The sequence below is a fragment of the Primulina eburnea genome, chromosome 2 (assembly GCF_022965805.1).
Source record: "Primulina eburnea isolate SZY01 chromosome 2, ASM2296580v1, whole genome shotgun sequence".
Lineage (NCBI taxonomy): Eukaryota > Viridiplantae > Streptophyta > Magnoliopsida > Lamiales > Gesneriaceae > Primulina > Primulina eburnea.
The window spans coordinates 39,258,600-39,280,827 of NC_133102.1; the positions used below are offsets into that span (position 1 = coordinate 39,258,600).

Here is a 22,228-nt window from a genome sequence, read left to right on the forward strand (position 1 = left end):
GATTAGGAATACATCACACAACATCGTATTTTGCTAGATTCTTCAATATCTTGAAGTTTGCATGACCCAACTTTTGATACCACAGATCTAGTTCACTTACCTTTGTGTGTTTGCAAACATCTTCCCCTCCTAGTTGATAGCAGTTATCGGTAGATCTTGTACCTGTTATAAAATAAGCATTAGTTTTATCAAAGATGTTATGAATCTGATCGGGTAGGATGTGATAAATCTTGGGATGAGAGTTATATAGGTGTGTTTTTTCGATTGTACAAGATTGATGATGATTAAATATGAAGAATCAAGCGCATTTGAATGCTTGAATGAGTTCAATGAAGCATTCCATGAATACGTCGAGCAACAAATCATTTGAGTATGAAATGACCTCGGAAGGTAGCCATGACGCGCCCCAGTGTGCCAAGGCCGAGGCAGTGCACCCCAACGGGACATAATACCCTTCTCTGCATGCCTGCGCGCCCGCCTACGAACCCCACGCCCCAGCGGCCAGAATTCCCCCCCCCCCCCCCCAGCGCGCCGTAGTGCAGATTTGAAGATGGAAACCCTATATTACGATTTTTGTTGTATTTTTACATATAAACACATTGTAAAACATTACTGAACAATAATTGAAGATTGTATATATTTTTGTGAGTTTTTTCTCAAGATTTTCAAGGCTTTGCTTTGTATAAAAAAATAAACTTATTAAATATTTAATATTTGTGGCATTTATCGATTGTTTCTTCAATCGGATTGTCAAATACGAGTTTTTTGAATATTCGTTTGAGATCAGTTGTTTATCTTCGTGAATATTTGTTGCTAAGTTTTTTGTACTTTAAAAGTGAATATCACAAACATTTACTTGTTTCAAAAATATCGGGACAACCCAATGTTCTTTATTTCATCGTAATCGAAAGTGTGACTTTGTTTTTTACACGTATGTTTATTTCGTGTTTGAAGAATCGTATCAGAAGATTTCACAATTATTTTTGTCAGACTTAACATGAAAGTCATCATCACATAATTGACTAATGCTTATAAGTTTGAGTTAAGTCCTTAGACATGAAGCACATGGTGAAGCTTAAGGAGTTCATCCATGTTCAGTATTCATTTTTCAGCAATCCTTCTTTTTGCACCCCCTCCAAGATACCACTATTTAATTAAACATAATCAGTGAGGTGTTACTTTGAACCTGTTATGTGGCGTGAACACTTATTATCAAAATATCAGATACATGTAATGTTAGCTTCTAAGGAGAGATATAAACAGCAGTATAACTAATTTCAGCCTTATGTACCCAAATCTTCTTCACTAAAGTTTTCTTAGCAATAATGTTACGGTTGTTTTGTGTGACAACTTGTCCAACGTCCGGCCAGTATTTCAGCTCATGTAGTCATTCCTCAGCTTGAAATAGTGAGGTTTGATATGACCATGTTTAAAACAAAAAGAAAAAATGATGTCTCGTTTGCTTAAGCTTCTATGAAAATGTTTACCAATTTTTTGGAATACTTTTGACCGTAGGATTGACTTTTGGAGAGTTGAAGTTTCTTTACTCTCTTTCACAAAAATAGCCGGATGTGGTATTGAGTTGGAGGATTCTCCATATTCAAATACATTATTATTAAACCACATACTGGATTTATTATCTTTTTCCATCATCAATATGGAGTCAAGTTTGATTAAGCTCAAGTTGAACTTAGAAAGTGTCTTGGTAGCCTTTTCAACTTCAACCTTGGTCTTGCATAAATACATGTCCTTCTTACTTAACATTACTCCAAGTCTGAACACACAACTTTTCAACTCTATATTCTCTTAGAAAGATTCGAGCTCAGTTTCTTTCTTTTGGTCCAATCGGCATATAGTTCCTCATAGAATTTCTATACGTTTTCCATAGTGACTTCTTCATCTACATCCTGAGTTACCATATCATTTGAACCAGTAGGGATTTTTACATTGAGGCAGATATAACTTGATGAATTTGGAGAGGTGTTCCTACTAGGTCTTGCAACACCAGGACAACACCCAATGCATTAACTTGCATTGAGTGTTTCTCCTGTAATAGTGTAAACAGAGAAGTGTGATTCTCTTCTTCACCGGATCCATGTTCTTCATCAGAATTTTCATAACTTAGGAAGATATTTAATCATGTGTTTTTGCGAAGTCTGTTGGCACATGCCAACTCATTAGTACAATGTCCAAAGCCTGAACACTCTCTACATTGAACCGAGTCTAGTATTTTGACAACCATTGAATCTTTGCATCATTCTTTGGTCAAAATTGTCATTGAGTAAGTGAAATCCTTCGAGTTTTTTGGGGAGCAGTAATGCTATGAAGTTTAAGTTGTTGGCCCGATTTCTTCTTGTCTCTAATCTTCTTTAGATAGTCTTCAAATTTCTCTGTGATCAGTGTGATGGAGTCTTCATATAAATCAAAATCGTTCATTTCCTGAGACAGTTGAAATAGATCATTGTAAGAATCATTTGAGACTTGGAAAGCAATGTTCTTTCCTTTGTATTTTTTCTGTAAATCCATATTCATCTCAAATGTATTGAGAGAACTTATCATCCAGATCAAACATGGTGGTTCTTTGGCTTCATCGATTGCATATATCTTCCTGTTAAATCATTCTATAAGTGATCTTAATATTTTACTGACTAGTCTTTCATTAGAAATCGGATCACAAATACTTAAGGCTTCATTTTCAATATCACGCGGTTGGAAATTATAAGCAATAATAGAATATGTTTCTTCCATTCTCAAATTTTCAAACTTGGTTAACATTCCCAATTTAGTTCTTCGCAAATTTTCAGATCCTTCTCAGTATTTTTGAAGGATTTTTCATGCATATTTTGTAATGTCCGGTTACTCGTACAAATGATTATAACGTGTTTATGTCGTTTAGTTTGTAGTTAATTACCTCATTAGATTTCACGTGATGAATGAAGTATCAATATTGAGATTGAACATGACTCTTATATTGTTCATGGTGTATTGAGAATGAATATATGTCAAAATAGTGATAGTAAGATGTGTACATAGAAATAGTGTAATGGAACTTGTGGGAAATGAGATGTAAATATGGTAGTTCGTACGGGTTTTAGCATAATGATTTGAATATTGATCCAAATTGAGTGAGGCCATAACCATTAGAAAGCTAAGATATAATGCTACAACTTTCAAGTTTTGAGTTTTGTCCAAATCATTGTGGAAGACAAGCCAAAAGCGCCCCAAAGTGTGTCGTGTATACCGTCATTCCTTCATTGACACATGTTAGGAGAATGGGCATAACTTTTTACTCAGACTCCAAATGACCTGAAATTTTGGGAGCTTAAAGCCAAGACATAGGGCTACAACTTTGTAGTTTACAACTTTTCCAGATTATGAAGGGAAGAGCCGTTTCTGGAGCGATTTCTGATGAATCAGTGTGCAGAGCCGAGATTTACTCGCCCTAGCCGCAGGAAACGTCCGCCCTACCGAACCTGTGCAGAAATAAAATGTGTAGGGCCGAGATTTACTCGCCCTAACCGCAGGAAACGTCCTCCCTAGCGAACCTGTGCAGAAATAAAATGTGTAGGGCCGAGATTTACTCGCCCTAGCGGTAAAAAAAACGTCCGCTCGGGCGCTGCCTGCTGTATAAAAGGATAAGTTTCGACTTTTCTAAGCACTTTTACCATTCCTATCTTCTTCCTCAGCAAAAACACAAAGCAAACCTAGAAAACTTTCTCCCAAAAGCTCTCTTCTTCATTCCTTTCATCATTTTGAAGTTAGAACTTAGTTCTCCATCACAAGAACTTCATAAGGGTGTAAGTTTTCTTCTCTTTTAGTTATGGTACATGTAGGTGACAATAAATGAATGATTTTCATCTAGTTTATGCAATAGTGACTGAATTATTGGTATATTTGACAGTATAGGAGCGAGAAACATCGTCTCAAACAAGTATTCGTACGATTGGACTGTAAGTTGGCATGTTTTTGAAGTAATACATGAGTAATATTATGAATTTCAAATGCATCTCATTGTCTATTGATATATGTACATTGTTAGTATGTTTATTGATGAAAACATAGCACCATATTCCATTGTTATGTATTAAATGTATAAGGAACTCATGAATATTGATGATGGGTGCTATGTCATGAACAAGAACATGAACATGAAAAGAAAAAGGATTGATTTACATGATATAGAGCTTGTTGACATCATGGGTGGTTTTAAGTCCACCAAAGCTATTGGCCAATATATGTTCATGGGGCGTGGGGATGCCAAAGGTTGCTCCCTGACGTCCAACACAGTAGTAGCTATATAATAAAGCAAGCACGGTAGTACAGGTCAACTAATGAGGCTCAAGTACAAAAATGAACATTGAATATATGCTACGGTATGACATGTTTTTAAGATTCATTGTTGATCACGACTTGATATGTATGTTCCTTCGATGCATATTGATACGTACAAGTGCCAACTTATTGAGTTTATAAACTCACGTAGCTCATGTATTACAGGATCAGGTAGTGAAGATGCGTAGGATGTCGGTTCGCCAATGGATGCTAGTGACGTGCCTCACATCGACAAGAACCGGGCTTCTTATTGTATAGCTTCCACATATGTATTATAATGAATTGAATGTCAGGGTCTGAAACAAGTTTTACAATGTTTATGTCTAGGGGTATGATGGTACAGAATATGTTTGTGTGTAAGAATATGATTATATATATATGGGTTGATGTTGTTGCTTGAGTTGAGTTTGTGTCTATGTATATATGAATGTTGTTGCTTGGTTTGGGCTTATACAAAATATAGGGACATCATGCCAAAATTTTTACAAACCGTCAAAGTGATGCCCCTTGTTTGATTTGATTCATAATATAGTTATATCATTCAAACCTTATTTTGATTATGGTAATTATGCTAAGTATAGAGTAAGGGTGTGACATTTTTATGGTATCAGAGCCCACGGTTCTTTGACAGGGAAGACACTGCACTTCATCCACATGGAGAACTCGGCAAGTAAGTATCTTTGTATCTCATAATTTATGCTAAATTATGTGTCTATGTATCCTACATGTAGGTTAAGATAAGCGACGATGCCACCAAAACGTAAAGTACATGAAGGAGAGTCATCTAAGGGCAAGGGCCCAGCAGTCGAAGGTGAGGGCAGTGCGCCACGACCGATAGATGACTTCGCTCAATTACTCCAACATCAAGCAAAAGTCCATGGTGAACAAATCCAGCAGCTACTGGAGATGCAACGGACTACTCATGAACAGGCACAAGCTCAAGCCATAGTACACAGACATGTGCCTGTTCAGACCGACGTATATGATAGTTTTAGACGTTTGAATCCTCCGGAATTCATGGGAAACACCGATCCAGCATTAGCAGAAGAATGAATTAAGTCGTTGGAGTCCATCTTCTCCTACCTTCATATGGAAGATGTTGACAAAGTGACTTGTGCCGTCTTTTTATTAACAAAACATGCAAGAATTTGGTGGGAGAGTGCAAGGGTCGCATTACCGGTTGGACCATTGACATGGGAAACTTTCAAAACCGTGTTTTACAACAAGTATTTCAGTAAAGACGTACGAGCTAAGAAAGCCACCGACTTCCTTAACCTGAAGCAAGGAACTATGGCAATGACAGAATACATACAACAATTTGAGGCCGGAGTCCAATATGTACCATATATTGCACAAGATGACACAAGTAAGGGCGAACACTTCATGAGGGGACTTCGCTCTGAAATTAAAAGAGAGAATGTCGAAAGTTGCTACGTATGGGGAGATAGCAGAAAGAGCAATTATGGCAGAACAAGATGAACATGACATTGACAGGGACAGGCAACAACGAAGGCAGCAGTACTTTCAGAAGAGCCAAGGAACAGGACAAGGCAAAAAGACTGATAGCAGGGGTACTAGACCAGAGGAACCCCGTGGCAAGGGTACCCCTCCACGTAAAGAACAGAACAGGCCACCTTGTCCTAAATGTGGCAAACTTCATGGCGGGGAATGTATGCAAGGTTCCAATGTCTGTTATCGTTGCAAAAGGCCAGGGCATATCGCCAAGAATTGTCCAGGAAGTTCTGAGAAAGTACAGGGACGCCTTTTCTCCATGACCAAGGAAGAAGTGGATGCGGATACGTCGATGATCACTTGTATGTTCTTGATTTCTGGTATTACTGCTATTGTTTTACTAGATTCAGGAGCCACACATTCTTTTATTTCGGAATCGTTTGTAAAGAGACTGGGCATTACATCAAGTACTACAGAGACACAACTCGCCATAGCCTTACCTTCCGGGCAAGAATTACGGACAGATCAGATTGTGCAAGGATGTCCAATATATGTCCAAGGTCAACAGATGTATGCTGAATTGATTGTTTTGAAAATGAACGATTTTGATGTGATATTGGGAATGGATTGGCTCTCGAAGTACATAGTTACTATTGACTGTGGCATAAAGATGATCAAGTTTGCACCAGTAGGAGCTGAACCATTCACCGTAGCAAGTTCAGGTATATCATTACCTCTTCGGATAATCTCTTGTATGAGGGCTTGTAAATTACTACAGAAGGGGTGTCAAGGATATTTAGCATCTGTGTTAACTAGTGATCCACCTGTTCGTGAATTAAAAGATACAGATGTTGTTTGTGAATTTCCAGAAGTATTTCCTGATGATGTAACAGGCTTACCCCCAGATAGAGAGATCGAATTTGTAATTGATGTTGTGGCAGGAACTCATCCGATCTTAAAAGCTCCTTATCGATTAGCTCCTACAGAAATGAAAGAATTGAAAGAACAGTTACAGGAGTTGCTTGATAAAGGGTTTATTAGACCGAGATTTTCACCGTGGGGTGCACCTGTTTTGTTTGTGAAAAAGAAAGACGGTAATCTTCGTTTGTGTATTGATTATTGGGAGTTGAACAAAATGACAATCAAAAATAAGTATCCACTCCCCAGAATTGATGATTTGTTTGATCAATTACAAGGAGCTGCCATCTTTTCGAAGATTGATTTACGATCAGGCTATTATCAATTAAAAGTGAAGTCAGATGATATTTCTAAGACTGCCTTCCGAACCAGGTACGGGCATTATGAATTTCTTGTAATGCCATTTGGACTAACGAATGCACCAGCTGCTTTCATGGATTTAATGAATAGAATTTTTAAGCCATTCCTAGACAGGTTCGTGATTGTGTTTATAGATGATATTCTCATCTACTCACGAACTGTAGAGGAGCATAGAGAACATTTGCAATTAATTTTGCAGACTTTGAAGGATAAACATTTATATGCAAAATGGAAGAAATGTGAATTTTGGCTTGAACAAGTATCATTCTTGGGTCATATCATTTCAAAAGAAGGCATATCAGTGGATCCAAGTAAGATTGAAGCTGTTAATAACTGGCTACGACCTACCACTGTTACCGAGGTACGTTTTTTTCTTGGGCTAGCTTGTTATTACCGTCGGTTTATAGCGGGATTTTCTAAGATAGCATTGCCTTTGACTGCTTTAACTCGAAAGAATGTGAAATTTGTATGGGACGAAGCATGTGATCGTAGTTTCCAAGAGGTAAAGGTAAAATTGACTTCAGCACCGGTCCTTGCTATTCCAGAAGGATCAAGAGATTTTGTGGTGTACAGTGATGCTTCGAAACAAGGTTTAGGAGCAGTCTTGATGCAACACGGGAAGGTGATTGCTTATGCCTCTAGGCAATTGAAAGAATATGAAAAGAACTATCCCACACATGATTTAGAACTGGCAGCAGTGGTATTTGCATTGACAATATGACGCCATTATCTGTATGGTGAACGGTGTAAAATTTACACGGACCACAAGAGTCTGAAATACTTATTCACGCAAAAAGAACTGAATATGAGACAACGACGTTGGTTGGAATTGGTGAAGGATTACGATTGTGTTATTAATTATCATCCAGACAAAGCCAATGTTGTTGCAGATGCGTTAAGTCGAAAGTCCAGTTCTATTGCTGCAATGCAAGTACAAGAACAAATTTTATGGGATTTGCAGAACTTGAAGCTTGATGTTATTCCAAAGGGATCTACAATCAAATTATCATCTCTCATAGTTCGACCAACACTTGCAGACAGGATCAAGGTCGAACAAAATACAGATAATGAATTACAGCAATTGAGACAGCGAGATGAAGATAAAGGACATTCAAACTTTGAATTGAATGGGGAAGGAATATGGACATATCGAGGGAGACTGTGTGTACCAAAACAAGGAACGACCAGAACCGACATTCTTATTGATGCTCATGCTACTCCCTATTCGATCCATCCAGGAGGCATGAAAATGTACAAGGATTTGAAACCATTATTTTGGTGGCCAGGTATGAAAAGGGACATTGCTCAATTTGTTGCACAATGTCTGACTTGTCAACAGGTCAAAAATGAACATCAAAGACCAGCAGGACTCCTGAAACCACTACCCATTCCTGAATGGAAATGGGAACACATCACGATGGATTTCATTCTTGGTTTGCCAAGAACTCAAAGAGGGTTCAATGCTATATGGGTTATTGTGGATCGGCTTACAAAATCAGCTCACTTTCTTCCGGTGAAGACCACATACACGATGAATCAATATGTTGAAGAATACATCAAAGATATAGTGAGGCTTCATGGCATCCCAGTGTCCATTGTATCAGATAGAGATCCCAAATTTATATCTGCATTTTGGAAAAGCTTGCATCATGCTATGGGAACTCGATTGTCATTCAGCACAGCATTCCACCCTCAAACTGATGGACAATCAGAACGAGTGAATCAGATCTTAGAAGATATGTTGAGGGCATGTACTATTGACTTCCCAGGTAGTTGGGACAGTAAACTACCGTTGGCTGAGTTTACATATAATAATAGCTATCAGTCAAGCATTGGAATGACACCATATACTGCATTATATGGTAGAAAATGTCGATCTCCAGTACATTGGGATGAAATAGGAGAAAGGAAATTATTAGGCCCTGAATTGGTACAACAGACAGCTGAATTGGTAACCAAGATCAGAGAAAGAATGCACACTGCCCAGAGTCGACAGAAAAGCTATGCTGATGTGCGACGTCGTCGATTGGAATTTCAGGTTGGTGACCATGTATTTGTAAAGATATCACCATTGAAGGGCATTCTGCGTTTTGGTAAGAAAGGAAAATTGAGTCCAAGATATATCGGTCCATTTGAAATCTTGGAAAGAATAGGAGACAGAGCCTACCGAGTTGCTTTACCACCGAACTTGTCAAATATTCACAATGTTTTTCACGTTTCCTTGCTACGGAAGTATTTGGCCAATCCTTCTCACGTTCTTCATTACAAACCATTGGAGCTTGCATCGAATCTCTCGTATGAAGAACGACCAGTTCAAATCCTCGATAGGAAATCAAAAGTGTTACGAGGCAAGGAAATACCCTTGGTGAAACTGTTATGGCGAAATCAGGCAATCGAAGAAGCAACTTGGGAGCGAGAAGACGAGGTTCAACAGAGATATCCCGAACTATATGGTACGTCAAATTTCGAGGACGAAATTCTTTGAAGGAGGGGAGAATTGTAATGCCTGGTTACTCGTACAAATGATTATAACGTGTTTATGTCGTTTAGTTTGTAGTTAATTACCTCATTAGATTTCACGTGATGAATGAAGTATCAATATTGAGATTGAACATGACTCTTATATTGTTCATGGTGTATTGAGAATGAATATATGTCAAAATAGTGATAGTAAGATGTGTACATAGAAATAGTGTAATGGAACTTGTGGGAAATGAGATGTAAATATGGTAGTTCGTACGGGTTGTAGCATAATGATTTGAATATTGATCCAAATTGAGTGAGGCCATAACCATTAGAAAGCTAAGATATAATGCTACAACTTTCAAGTTTTGAGTTTTGTCCAAATTATTGTGGAAGACAAGCCAAAAGCGCCCCGAAGTGTGTCGTGTATACCGTCATTCCTTCATTGACACATGTTAGGAGAATGGGCATAACTTTTACTCAGACCTCCAAATGACCTGAAATTTGGGGAGCTTAAAGCCAAGACATAGGGCTACAACTTTGTAGTTTACAACTTTTCCAGATTATGAAGGGAAGAGCCGTTTCTGGAGCGATTTCTGATGAATCAGTGTGCAGAGCTGAGATTTACTCGCCCTAGCCGCATGAAACGTCCGCCCTAGCGAACCTGTGCAGAAATAAAATGTGTAGGGCCGAGATTTACTCGCCCTAGCCGCAGGAAACGTCCGCCCTAGCGAACCTGTGCAGAAATAAAATGTGCAGGGCCGAGATTTACTCGCCCTAGCGGTAAAAAAAACGTCCGCTCGGGCGCTGCCTGCTGTATAAAAGGATAAGTTTCGACTTTTCTAAGCACTTTTACCATTCCTATCTTCTTCCTCAGCAAAAACACGAAGCAAACCTAGAAAACTTTCTCCCAAAAGCTCTCTTCTTCATTCCTTTCATCATTTTGAAGTTAGAACTTAGTTCTCCATCACAAGAACTTCATAAGGGTGTAAGTTTTCTTCTCTTTTAGTTATGGTACATGTAGGTGACAATAAAGGAATGATTTTCATCTAGTTTATGCAATAGTGACTGAATTATTGGTATATTTGACAGTATAGGAGCGAGAAACATCGTCTCAAACAAGTATTCGTACGATTGGACTGTAAGTTGGCATGTTCTTGAAGTAATACATGAGTAATATTATGAATTTCAAATGCATCTCATTGTCTATTGATATATGTACATTGTTAGTATGTTTATTGAAGAAAACATAGCACCATATTCCATTGTTATGTATTAAATATATAAGGAACTCATGAATATTGATGATGGGTGCTATGTCATGAACAAGAACATGAACATGAAAAGAAAAAGGATTGATTTACATGATATAGAGCTTGTTGACATCATGGGTGGTTTTAAGTCCACCAAAGCTATTGGCCAATATATGTTCATGGGGCGTGGGGATGCCAAAGGTTGCTCCCTGACGTCCAACACAGTAGTAGCTATATAATAAAGCAAGCACGATAGTACAGGTCAACTAATGAGGCTCAAGTACAAGAATGAACATTGAATATATGCTACGGTATGACATGTTTTTAAGATTCATTGTTGATCACGACTTGATATGTATGTTCCTTCGATGCATATTGATACGTACAAGTGCCAACTTATTGAGTTTATAAACTCACGTAGCTCATGTATTACAGGATCAGGTAGTGAAGATGCGTAGGATGCCGGTTCGCCAATGGATGCTAGTAACGTGCCTCACCTCGACAAGAACCGGGCTTCTTATTGTATAGCTTCCGCATATGTATTATAATGAATTGAATGTCAGGGTTTGAAACAAGTTTTACAATGTTTATGTCTAGGGGTATGATGGTACAGAATATGTTTGTGTGTAAGAATACGATTATATATAAATATATGGGTTGATGTTGTTGCTTGAGTTGAGTTTGTGTCTATGTATATATGAATGTTGTTGCTTGGTTTGGGCTTATACAAAATATAGGGACATCATGCCAAAATTTTTACAAACCGTCAAAGTGATGCCCCTTGTTTGATTTGATTCATAATATAGTTATATCATTCAAACCTTATTTTGATTATGGTAATTATGCTAAGTATAGAGTAAGGGTGTGACATATTTGGTAGAGACACAATTAGTGATTAAACTTGACATATTTATTTCAACTGACGCGAAGATGACATTGAGTATCTTTGAGTTGAATTTCGAAATCTGGACTTCATCAGTCGTCCATGCACTATTTGTTTTAATCAAACTGTCGTCATCCATACCAACAGTCTATGGTGTAGTCCAACCATCTATAACACGTTGTCAGGATCTTTCTTCAATAGATTTTATGTAGACCCTCATCTTGAATTTCCAAATAGCGTAGCTGGATTCATCTAAAACTAGTGGTCGAAGTACGATGTTGACAATTGACACTTCCATAGTACTTTTTCTGTTCAAACAAAATAATCAGAATCTCACTTGAAAAACATCAAGTGTCGCTGTTGATACCAATTGAAAGAGTTGTTTGACATAAAATTACTACAAAGATGGAGAAAGTGTGAATTAGATATATGTATTGTGTACAGTGTTGTAATACTTTAACACAACATGCAGCAGAATAATATAATTTATCACACAATTAAACTTTGACGAATAAAATAAGACATAATTAATCATGCACTAGTGTACACTTGTGTGTTGCCTCGGGGCAAAAAAATTCACTAGAAAAACTTGTCAGCTTATAGAACCACTAGTGAATAAAGAAAAGCTTAAGTTTCTTAGCAAAGTGATGGAGTAAAAGTGCATAAAAACACTTATAAATAAACAACAAAAAATATAGATGCAACGTTTGTGAAGCCGAAATTTTGTTTGATAAACAATACTCTAATCTGTACTGTGATTATGTGTTGTGTCTGCTTGTATTCAACACTCAACGACAACACAACAATACGTCTTGGCTTGAGCATTTGATCGCTTCGATTTAATTCACCAACTCTCGTGCTTGCTCTCTTGCGGCGTTTACATTCATCCATCGATCCCAACATCTATCTTTGATTATTTTTAACATTCTTTTGTCCTACAATTTATTCCTTGAATAAAATCCTACAAGACATGAAAACAAGAGTTTCATTGATAAATAAACTCTTTTAAATAAATCTATCATATCTAGAATTTATCAAAGATCTCAATAACATAGAAAGATAAAACTCTATAATTTAATATGCACAATATTATATATAAAATTTTTAAAAACAAAGTTTAAAAAGTTAGTAACCTGAAAATTCAATCATATGTTTTGATTAATAAATTTAGTTTCTCAATATTTGGAATGCATTTCTATTTTTTCTTTGCCCGGCATAGTTGATTTTTTTCTTTTTCCATGTCGAGAGCACGTCTTTTATTATATATAATATAATATTATATATTATATATAATATAATAAATATAATATAATAATCATATTCTTACAGCCTATGGTCCTAACTTTTTCTCTGTAATAATAATAAACAAATATTAAAAACAATTACGGCTCATATTAATTAATTAATTAAATAATCCCGGCGGCTTGAATACTCTTACCAAATCGTGCATTATTAATCGCCACCTTTTATTAATTTGACCATACAATATTCTAATATTTCAATTGACACACACATAAAAAAAACATTTATTTATTTAAAAAATACTTCAACGAACATAGGAATCAGCTGCCATATAAGACTTTAATATTCTAGTATTAATTAATTGAGAATGTATATTATGAAAAAAAATTGAAAATAAATTTAAATGTTTTGTGAGGATTGTTATTTTTTACTCGAAAATACTCTCGCCTTTCCTTTCCTTTCCTTTCCTTTCAAATACATAGATTTGCTTGTTTTTCCACACAGACAAACAATCATTGGAAAAACAAATTTTAACGACCGTTAGTTGTCTTATATCGGTTGGATAAAATACCCGATAGTTGTATATATGGTCTTGGACTGCCCATAGTTGGGTCACCTGTTCTGTCTATAATTGGGTCATTTGTAAACTTCACGTTACAGATGTTCATTCCTGAGCGTGAGGGGAATGTTAGTTGTCCTACATTCATTCCTGAGTACCTCGAAATAGCTTGCTTTTGAGGTTGAGTTAGATACAAGTTCCAATACAGACTTCTTATTTTATACTTAATTAACTCGTTAAAATATCGTTACGTGTTTTTCACGACTTAGTTAATAAATAGATATTAATTGAAATAAAAAAACATAAATAAATAAACAAATAAATAAAGGGGAAAGTGTGGGAATATAATTGCTGTTCTTGATGAGCAGTGCCAGATAAATATTGTATCTCAGCGCTCGAAATTGACTATGGAGGATGGCGCCGCTCCTTACTAAGGCCACGAGTCCGCATGTCAATTCAATACGCAACTCAACTTTTTTGTTTTGGTCAAGAAAAGATAATTTATTCAAGATATGTTTTTTTATTTTTTTAAAAAATGATCTTTTGAATTTCTACTAATAAAGATAACAAAATCAGATGGAAAATATGGTAAAAACAGAGTCTTGAAAAGGGAATAAAAAGACAGTTGCTTGAGCATATTGACCGAAATAAAACTACAAAATTGTTTATTAAAGTATTAGTAAATATGGGTTGTTCTTATTTGAAACCAAAGCTTGATTTTTTTTAAATCGTAATATTTTGATCGTTGTTGGGAAAAATATTATATATATATATATTGAATACTTTTGACGATATACAGAGATGCCAGTGAAGAAATCTGTGGCCTTTACAATTTTGAAGCACCTGCTACCGAACTTGTATCAAAGTTTTTGTTTCCCTCTCCGATAATAGTGATCTGTCCTCTGAAATTTGCATTTCAATCTCTGATTTCTCCTGCCCATATTTCTGCTAGCCAGCTTTCTGTTATCGCCATTAATCATCTCTGTAAGTGATTGATCAAGCCTGCTTCAGTTCAAATTTTGTTGCTGTAAATTCTTAGAAGTGGGATTCAGCAAACTCTTAACACCAATATTTGAATTTTTAATTGTTGGCACAAGTCTCCTGTTACACGACCGAATAATGTCTTTTTCGGGTCGAATTTTTCCCCATGCTTTGGGGGGGTGAGTGTGTGTGTTTGTATGTGTTTTGGAGCAAGGAGTGGCGGGTGAACAGAAAATCTGGGGTGATGTAATTAATGTGGACGGAACCCAATTGAAAGAAAGTGATGACTTTTCAGAGGCACCAATCTAGGCGATTTGTTAATTTTTCTTTGTCGCTTCTTTGGATTGTTATTGTTATTTGGCAGCCAAAGACAGCATTATCTCTCAAGAAACCTTTGCTTATAGATTTTTTTTACTGTGTTGATAACCAAATTGTTGATTCTTTTGTAGTTTGAGAGGATAGAATTTGACACTTGGGAGTAGAAAATGGCAGCTGGAGCTGTTTCGTCTTCATTTTCGGGTCTCAAAAGCCGGGATCATCATGGTTTGGGATTTGCAAAAAATTCTAGTTTTGTAAGAGTTTCAGAGGTACAACGGGTTAAATTTCGCCAAACCAAGGTCCCTGTAATAAAAAACTCTACAACTCCCCGTTCGGAGACCGTTGAACTCGAGCCTGCATCCGAGGGAAGTCCACTGTTAGGTATAACATCTACTGCTTTCATATGCTTATGTTATGTGAAGTTTTAGGTTAAGATTGGATTGATGGATGTGATTTGGAGGGAGGGATTTGAAATCCACAACAACCAATATCGACATTAATTTGAAAATGAATCGATCAAAGCGCAACCTTAGTCATTTGTGCAGGAAGAATCCTGGACAGACATAAATTCATGAGAGGCGCGGGGCAGGGTAAGAAGGCGATCTCGATTATTTTTGGGGGGTGTGAAATTTAAAAACTTATAATAATTACATAGAAAATCTCAATCTTTCGATTGACAGAAGGGTCACTCCTCCTCGCCCCGATGGCTTCGCCCATGGGCAGAACGCTTTTTGTTGTTAAACCCTTAAGTTGTCATGGTACGGTTGGCAAAGTCAAGCGATGGTGCTTCAGATTTGTAAGATCTAAATATTCAAATTATACAGATGCTATTTGCTATTAGTTTTTTCGATATCATCATGCTCTTGGTTCTATGATAGTTCTTGGGATTTCTAGGATTTATAGTTTGAGCTGCACAAATAACAATGGCTATCAGCTTAATTTTTCATAAATCGTCATGTTCTTGGTCCTATAATTGGAATTAAAGGCCATGTTAGTGGTTGGATTTATGTTAACGAGAAATTGTGACATTGATTGCTTTTGTTTCAATCAGCTACTAGCTTCTGGGTCATCAACAATCTATCAGTAATATACAATAAAAAAACTCCAAAACAAGTTCATAAGAAAAGAAAAGAAAAGTTCACCTTGTTTTACCTCGTCTTTGGTTAAGGAGAGAGATGGAGATATAACTTGTTTCTGAGAGTATTTATAAGTCCTTTGATGATTCATATCATATTCGAGGGTGCATCCATGAGTCTGTTTCTTTTAAACCTTTGTCCTTGGATAAAGTACAGTGAAACATATTTTAGATCCAGCCATCATATTATCTCAAGTATTTTGATTACTTTTTGTATGTAGTTCCCAGACAGAAATACTGTGAATCTGTACATAAAACCATTAGAAGAAAAACCCGCACGGTGATGGTTGGAAATGTGGCTCTTGGGAGTGAGCATCCCATTCGGATTCAAACAATGACCACAACAGATACAAAGAATGTTGCTGCAACGGTTGAACAGGTTTGACTACTTTCTGTAATTTTATTTTCTATTCTTAATCTGTCCTAATAAACATGCTTTGATTTCATTCATGTGATCTTGCTCTTTTCTTTGAAAAAGACTTTAATTGGACTAATGGGAACCATATGATCGTACTAGGTATGATTGTTTTATATCTATTGTAAGTTGAATTCTTGAATTTGCAGGTAATGAGAATAGCAGATCAGGGAGCAGATATTGTTAGAATAACAGTTCAGGGCAAGAAAGAAGCAGACTCGTGCTTTGAAATTAAAAATTCGCTTGTTCAGAAGAAGTAAGTGCTAGATTGAGCATAAAAAGTTTAAATAGGTGTTCTTTATTAACATAATGGGCTTATAAATTCTTCATTTATGCAGCTACAACATCCCTCTGGTAGCAGACATTCATTTTGCCCCACCTGTTGCTATAAGAGTAGCTGAATGCTTTGATAAAATCCGTGTCAACCCCGGAAATTTTGGTAATTAATTCGCCATTTGAATTTTTTTCCTTAGTTGAGAAAAGAATTGTATGATATTGTGGTTTAATACAGCTAGATGATTTGTTTCAGCTGACAGGAGGGCACAATTTGAGAAGCTCGAGTACACCGAGGAAGATTACCAGAAAGAACTTGAGCATATTGAGCAGGTTCCTGAACATTAGCTGCTTTTCTGCAATAGTTTCTTGGGTTCTTGAGATCACTTAGAGGCTTGATATTGCATGGTTAAAATTCTCTGTATCCACAAAATATTCGTCCAATTTATTTTTCTTTTTATTAATTTTCATTTAAGTTGTATCTTGTTCTATTACATTCTGATGTTTATGTGGAGTATGATTGTATCTAATTTAGGTTTTCTCAAAATTGGTTGAAAAATGTAAAAAGTACGGTCGGGCAATGCGTATCGGAACAAACCATGGTAGCCTTTCTGATCGTATAATGAGCTATTATGGGGACTCACCCAGGGGAATGGTAAGTAGTTAAACCAACACTTTAAGAAGAGGTCAGTATAATCGTCAGTCTTGTGAATTCTTACATGAGGGTTCATGCCAATTTGATCACATGATAGGTCGAATCTGCATTTGAGTACGCAAGGATTTGCCGGAAAATGGACTTTCATAACTTCGTATTTTCGATGAAAGCAAGTAATCCTGTGATTATGGTTGAGGCATACCGCCTTCTTGTCGCTGAAATGAACGTGCTAGGATGGGATTACCCATTACATTTAGGAGTAACTGAAGCTGGTGAGGGTGAAGATGGACGGATGAAATCTGCAATTGGCATAGGGACGCTTCTTATGGTATGTCTGTTGCTTCCTATCAATAAAATTGTGATGATAGTGGAATTTCAGTGCCTTTGTTTTCAACTTAAAATTTTCAATTATCTTAGTGAGGTGTTTGCCATTTGAGCATTTCAATAATTTTCGGGCATATTACAGTGTTCATGATTTTGTTCCACATTTTTGGTGGCTTCAGATAATGATAATGTTGATTATGCAGGATGGTCTTGGGGATACTATCAGAGTTTCTCTTACTGAATCTCCAGAAAAGGAGATAGATCCTTGTAGAAGATTGGCTAATCTTGGTATGCGAGCATCTAAGCTTCAGAAAGGAGTGGTATGACTTCAACATGATTCAATTCTTATTTTTAACGGAATTTCAAGTTTTGATTATGTAGACTCTAAAAGTTATTTTATTCCTTATTCGTGCTTACTAGACACCATTCGAAGAAAAGCACAGACATTATTTTGATTTCCAAAGAAGAAGTGGTCAGTTGCCAGTTCAAAAGGAGGTGGGATACTTTATACTTTATCTCATTTATCCATTTGATTAAATGAAACTTCTGCACCTTAAAAGCTGTTGATCTTGGTGTCATTCTTATACAGGTTGATGAGGTTGATTATAGAGGTGTACTTCATCGTGATGGCTCCGTTCTCATGTCCGTTTCCCTAGATCAGTTGAAGGTATCATGCTTATGCTTTCTTGGTATTAATATTCTCCTATCAAATTTTAAGTTACACTAGCAAATATTTGTGTTTGTGTTCCTTTGCTTCTTTTATTGTAATCATGATTCTGCCATTTCTTCATTTTCATTTCAAAATATTTTCCCCTTGTTCCATTCAGGCACCTGAACTTCTGTACAAGTCTCTAGCAGCAAAACTTGTAGTCGGAATGCCATTCAAGGTACATATGAGTTTTTAGTTGCATGAAAAACGTTATTCTGTTTCCTCCATTTGGGAAGGTTTTTGAGAAAGTTTGATTTGATTCAGGATCTAGCTACCGTCGACTCAATATTGTTGAGAGAGCTTCCGCCTCTACATGATAAAGATGCTGTAAGCATGACCATTTTACTTGAAAGCACATTACTTCATTTTATAAAATGACATGAAACTTTATTTGCTGTTAAAGACATATAAAGAGGTCTTGATTTTCATTCTTGTACCATGACTAGAGACTAGCTCTTAAACGGTTGATAGATGTTAGCATGGGAGTCATAGTTCCATTATCCGAGCAATTGACCAAGCCTTTACCCAATGCCGTGGTCCTTGTAACGCTACAGGAATTGTCCACTGGCGCTTACAAACTTCTTCCAGAAGGTGAATTGTTTTTTATAGTCCTCGATCATGAAAAATCTCATATTCGATGATATTATGATTAATTCTAACTTAGTAATTTTATTTTAGGCACTCGTCTGGCGGTTTCAATTCGTGGTGATGAACCCCAGGAAGAGTTGGAAATTCTGAAAACCTCCGATGCTCTGATGATTCTTCATAATTTACCTCATGAAGAAGAAAATGCAAGCAGAATTCATGCTGCAAGAAGGTATAGTTGGTCCTAGATTCTCTTTATATATGTATATAGAATCCCGTGTAATTTGTTAGCTTATTACCCCTTTTGGCGTTTTTTTTATGTTTTCAGGCTTTTCGAGTATCTTTCGGAGAACTCGCTCAACTTTCCTGTGATCCACCATATACAGTTTCCCAAAGAAATTCACAGGTACGATAGAACCTGTTAAAAGCATAAGATTTTTATTGGACTAACTCCAATGAACACTTGTTTTTGGAACAAATGGTTTTGGAGAAAATCAACATTAATATGTGTGCTTCAGATGAAGAAATATCTGCTGACATTTGCGATCCTCAAATGCAGGGACGATTTAGTCATTGGAGCAGGAGCCAATGCTGGAGCACTTCTGGTAGATGGACTAGGTGACGGTATCCTATTGGATGCTGTAGATCAGGACTTCGAGTTCCTGAGAAACACGTCTTTTAATTTGTTACAAGGTTGTAGAATGCGCAATACAAAAACGGTAAGGAAAATATTATGAGGAAAGCTGCACTGATCAATCAAATCAGAGATTATTCACTGATTTGTCTGTTTCATTGCTTATGTCAGGAATATGTATCATGTCCATCTTGTGGAAGAACCCTATTCGACCTTCAAGAAATAAGTGCAGAAATTAGAGAAAAAACATCACATCTGCCCGGCGTTTCGGTAATTACCTAGTCTCCAGGTTAAAGTTACATGCTCTAAAGCAAACCAATGTGTGACGTGCTGGTTTTTTTCTTTTTTTTTTGCTCTGAAGATTGCAATAATGGGTTGCATAGTGAACGGTCCTGGAGAAATGGCGGATGCAGATTTCGGATATGTTGGTGGTGCTCCTGGAAAGATCGATCTTTATGTGGGGAAGGTACCAATTTGCAGTCCTCTTTACTTGAGAAATGTGTTTTCGACATAGTGTTTTGAGATCATAATTGGATCCACCACAAAAAATGCACACATACCTGAAAGACGTACGAAAAGCATGCAATGGAGAGGCTTTCTCTCGTGCCCAAGGGTTGAATAGGTTAACAGAAATTAAGAAGCAGCTTAAAAAGTATCATGAATCTTGGGCCATATGAACAATAGCTCTTATTTTACCAAAATTTTCTTGAAGAAACGTCAATAAACCTGTAGTATTAGTTTCTTTAGCAAAACATCAGGTTAACTAGACGCTTGGCACGTCTGCCTTTCATGAGAAGACTAGATCACACCCGCATTCAAGAAATTAAACAGTGGGTAGAAGGAACAATCACAAATCTTTATCAGTTTTGTTTGCATAATTTGCTAAGTCAAAAGGTCCAATATCCGCTTATCAATGGCTAATTTTCAGACGGTGGTGAAACGAGGCATCGCTATGGGAGAGGCAACAAATGCATTGATCCAACTTATTAAAGATCATGGGCGATGGGTGGATCCACCTGCAGAAGAATGAGAGGAGTAACACGAGTTCGCTAGTAATTTTTTCAATAACATACGAAGAATTTTGTCTAGTTCATTGCTGTGTACAAGTAGCTACAGGACTTGAGACCAGCAACGAGGTCGGGTCTTATATAGCAAGTTGCGGCATGAGAATCTGCAGTTTGTGCTATGTACTCTAATTGGCACTTTACATGTATAATGTATCGTTGTATGGTTGAATTCCATTAATAATTTGGATATTTCACATATATTGGCATAGTTTGGACTGCTTTCTTCTTTTCCTCGCTTGAACTATACCTTGATTACCACCCGATTTGATGACCCTCATCGAGCAAGAAGTAGACATTTGAGGCCTTCCCGGTGTCCGTATCCTTGTATAACAAAGCCACTGTACCAAAAGGGTACACAAAGCAAAGGAAGGGACTCGCCGAGGTCCAAGTGATCGAAACAACCAAATCTATAGTTTTCTTGTAGCTTTAGATTTCGATCGAAAAGCAATACGCTAGCTAGATATCGAGAGTTTGTAATAAAAGAAAACGGTAAACAAACAAAAAAACAGAAAAGAAAATGTGATTCAAAGCATGAAGGCCATGGAAACGATAGAAGTCTTTGATTAGATTTTGCTTTAATACCAACACTTGTTGTTTTACCGTGTTTATGTCTTCAATCATAGAAACTTCTGGGAGTTTATCGGGGCACTCATCTCAAAATCGGTCCAAGTCAAATACGTTTAACTTTGGAGTTCTTAAACGATGAGCTCCAGAAAAAAGATACATCTTGTTTATACGAGTAGTGTCTATCAAATCTTTTAAGTCATTCTCAATAATACTGTCTCATACTTGAACAATTTTTTGAATCCCTCTCATTCAAACGTGGAATCGGTTCATTCATATTCTCTTTGCCTAGAAACATGCCGCTCATTGTCTGTGTAACTTTATGACACCGACGACCACTCCCTCCCTCTTCGGCCCACTAACTCGGACATCTCCTTGGAGATAATCAGTTATAAATATTCAAACTGTGTAAGCACGCAACGCGTACACGAGGCATTGGTTATTATTATTATTATTATTATTATTATTATTATTATTATTATAAGGCATGAAGATCTTAGACTAACTAACTTTGATATAAAATATCTTATCAACTTTCAAATATCTTTTAAATTATAAAAGTTTTATTTACTTTTATCTATCTATTTCATTAAATTTTTAGATATATTTCATAATATAAAATTATGCAAAAATCAATGGAACTTATTTCAACTATGTAAGCATGCATAGCATGGACTGGGACGCTAAGCGCGTTTGTGTTCTGGTCTATATATATGTGTGTAAATATAATTTGTGACATCAATTGATTTTTATGAAAATATCTTATTCAATTAGATAAGTTTTTCATATAATTTACTCATAACAAAAATATCTAATTCACTTTAAAAATTTAAAAAAAATTACTTATTATCTCTAGAAACCACATATTTAAATAATTGCATTATCCTTATTCAAATAATAATTTAAAATTATAATAAAATTTATGAATAAATTCGATCATGATTTATATATGTAATAGTTATTATTTTATACACTCACCGTGTATGCATCATTTGGTAGTATATTATAACTTTTGAGCACCTCATATCAACTATTGTAGTATATCAATGTGACATCAAAGTTTATTTTATTATGCATAATTTGTTATGTAACTTTGATGGTACGTG

The 22,228-nt window shown here is 36.4% G+C and overlaps 1 protein-coding gene across 1 annotated transcript; it reads left to right on the forward strand.

Annotated features, from left to right (window-relative positions):
* The first annotated feature begins 14,155 nt into the window (after positions 1–14,155).
* Positions 14,156–20,766, forward strand: LOC140823136 (4-hydroxy-3-methylbut-2-en-1-yl diphosphate synthase (ferredoxin), chloroplastic-like). The gene is made up of 20 exons (XM_073184313.1): positions 14,156–14,446; positions 14,893–15,142; positions 16,118–16,275; positions 16,461–16,567; positions 16,650–16,750; positions 16,841–16,917; positions 17,120–17,239; positions 17,337–17,567; positions 17,767–17,883; positions 17,984–18,058; positions 18,153–18,230; positions 18,391–18,450; positions 18,537–18,599; positions 18,719–18,863; positions 18,951–19,089; positions 19,186–19,263; positions 19,417–19,576; positions 19,663–19,761; positions 19,853–19,957; positions 20,420–20,766. Exons 2-20 carry the CDS (start codon positions 14,929–14,931, stop codon positions 20,519–20,521), a joined length of 2,229 nt encoding a protein of 742 aa, XP_073040414.1. The 5' UTR covers positions 14,156–14,446; positions 14,893–14,928; the 3' UTR covers positions 20,522–20,766.
* The last annotated feature ends 1,462 nt before the right edge of the window (positions 20,767–22,228 follow it).

What these genes read in the sequence shown, in the direction of transcription:
- LOC140823136 (XM_073184313.1), top strand. Translation starts at nt 14,929, where the DNA reads ATGGCAGCTGGAGCTGTTTCGTCTTCATTTTCGGGTCTCAAAAGCCGG. An exon ending in AATTCGCTTGTTCAGAAGAA is followed by an intron (nt 16,568 to 16,649) that starts GTAAGTGCTAGA and finishes TCATTTATGCAG; the next exon opens with CTACAACATCCCTCTGGTAG. An exon ending in TCGATCTTTATGTGGGGAAG is followed by an intron (nt 19,958 to 20,419) that starts GTACCAATTTGC and finishes GCTAATTTTCAG; the next exon opens with ACGGTGGTGAAACGAGGCAT.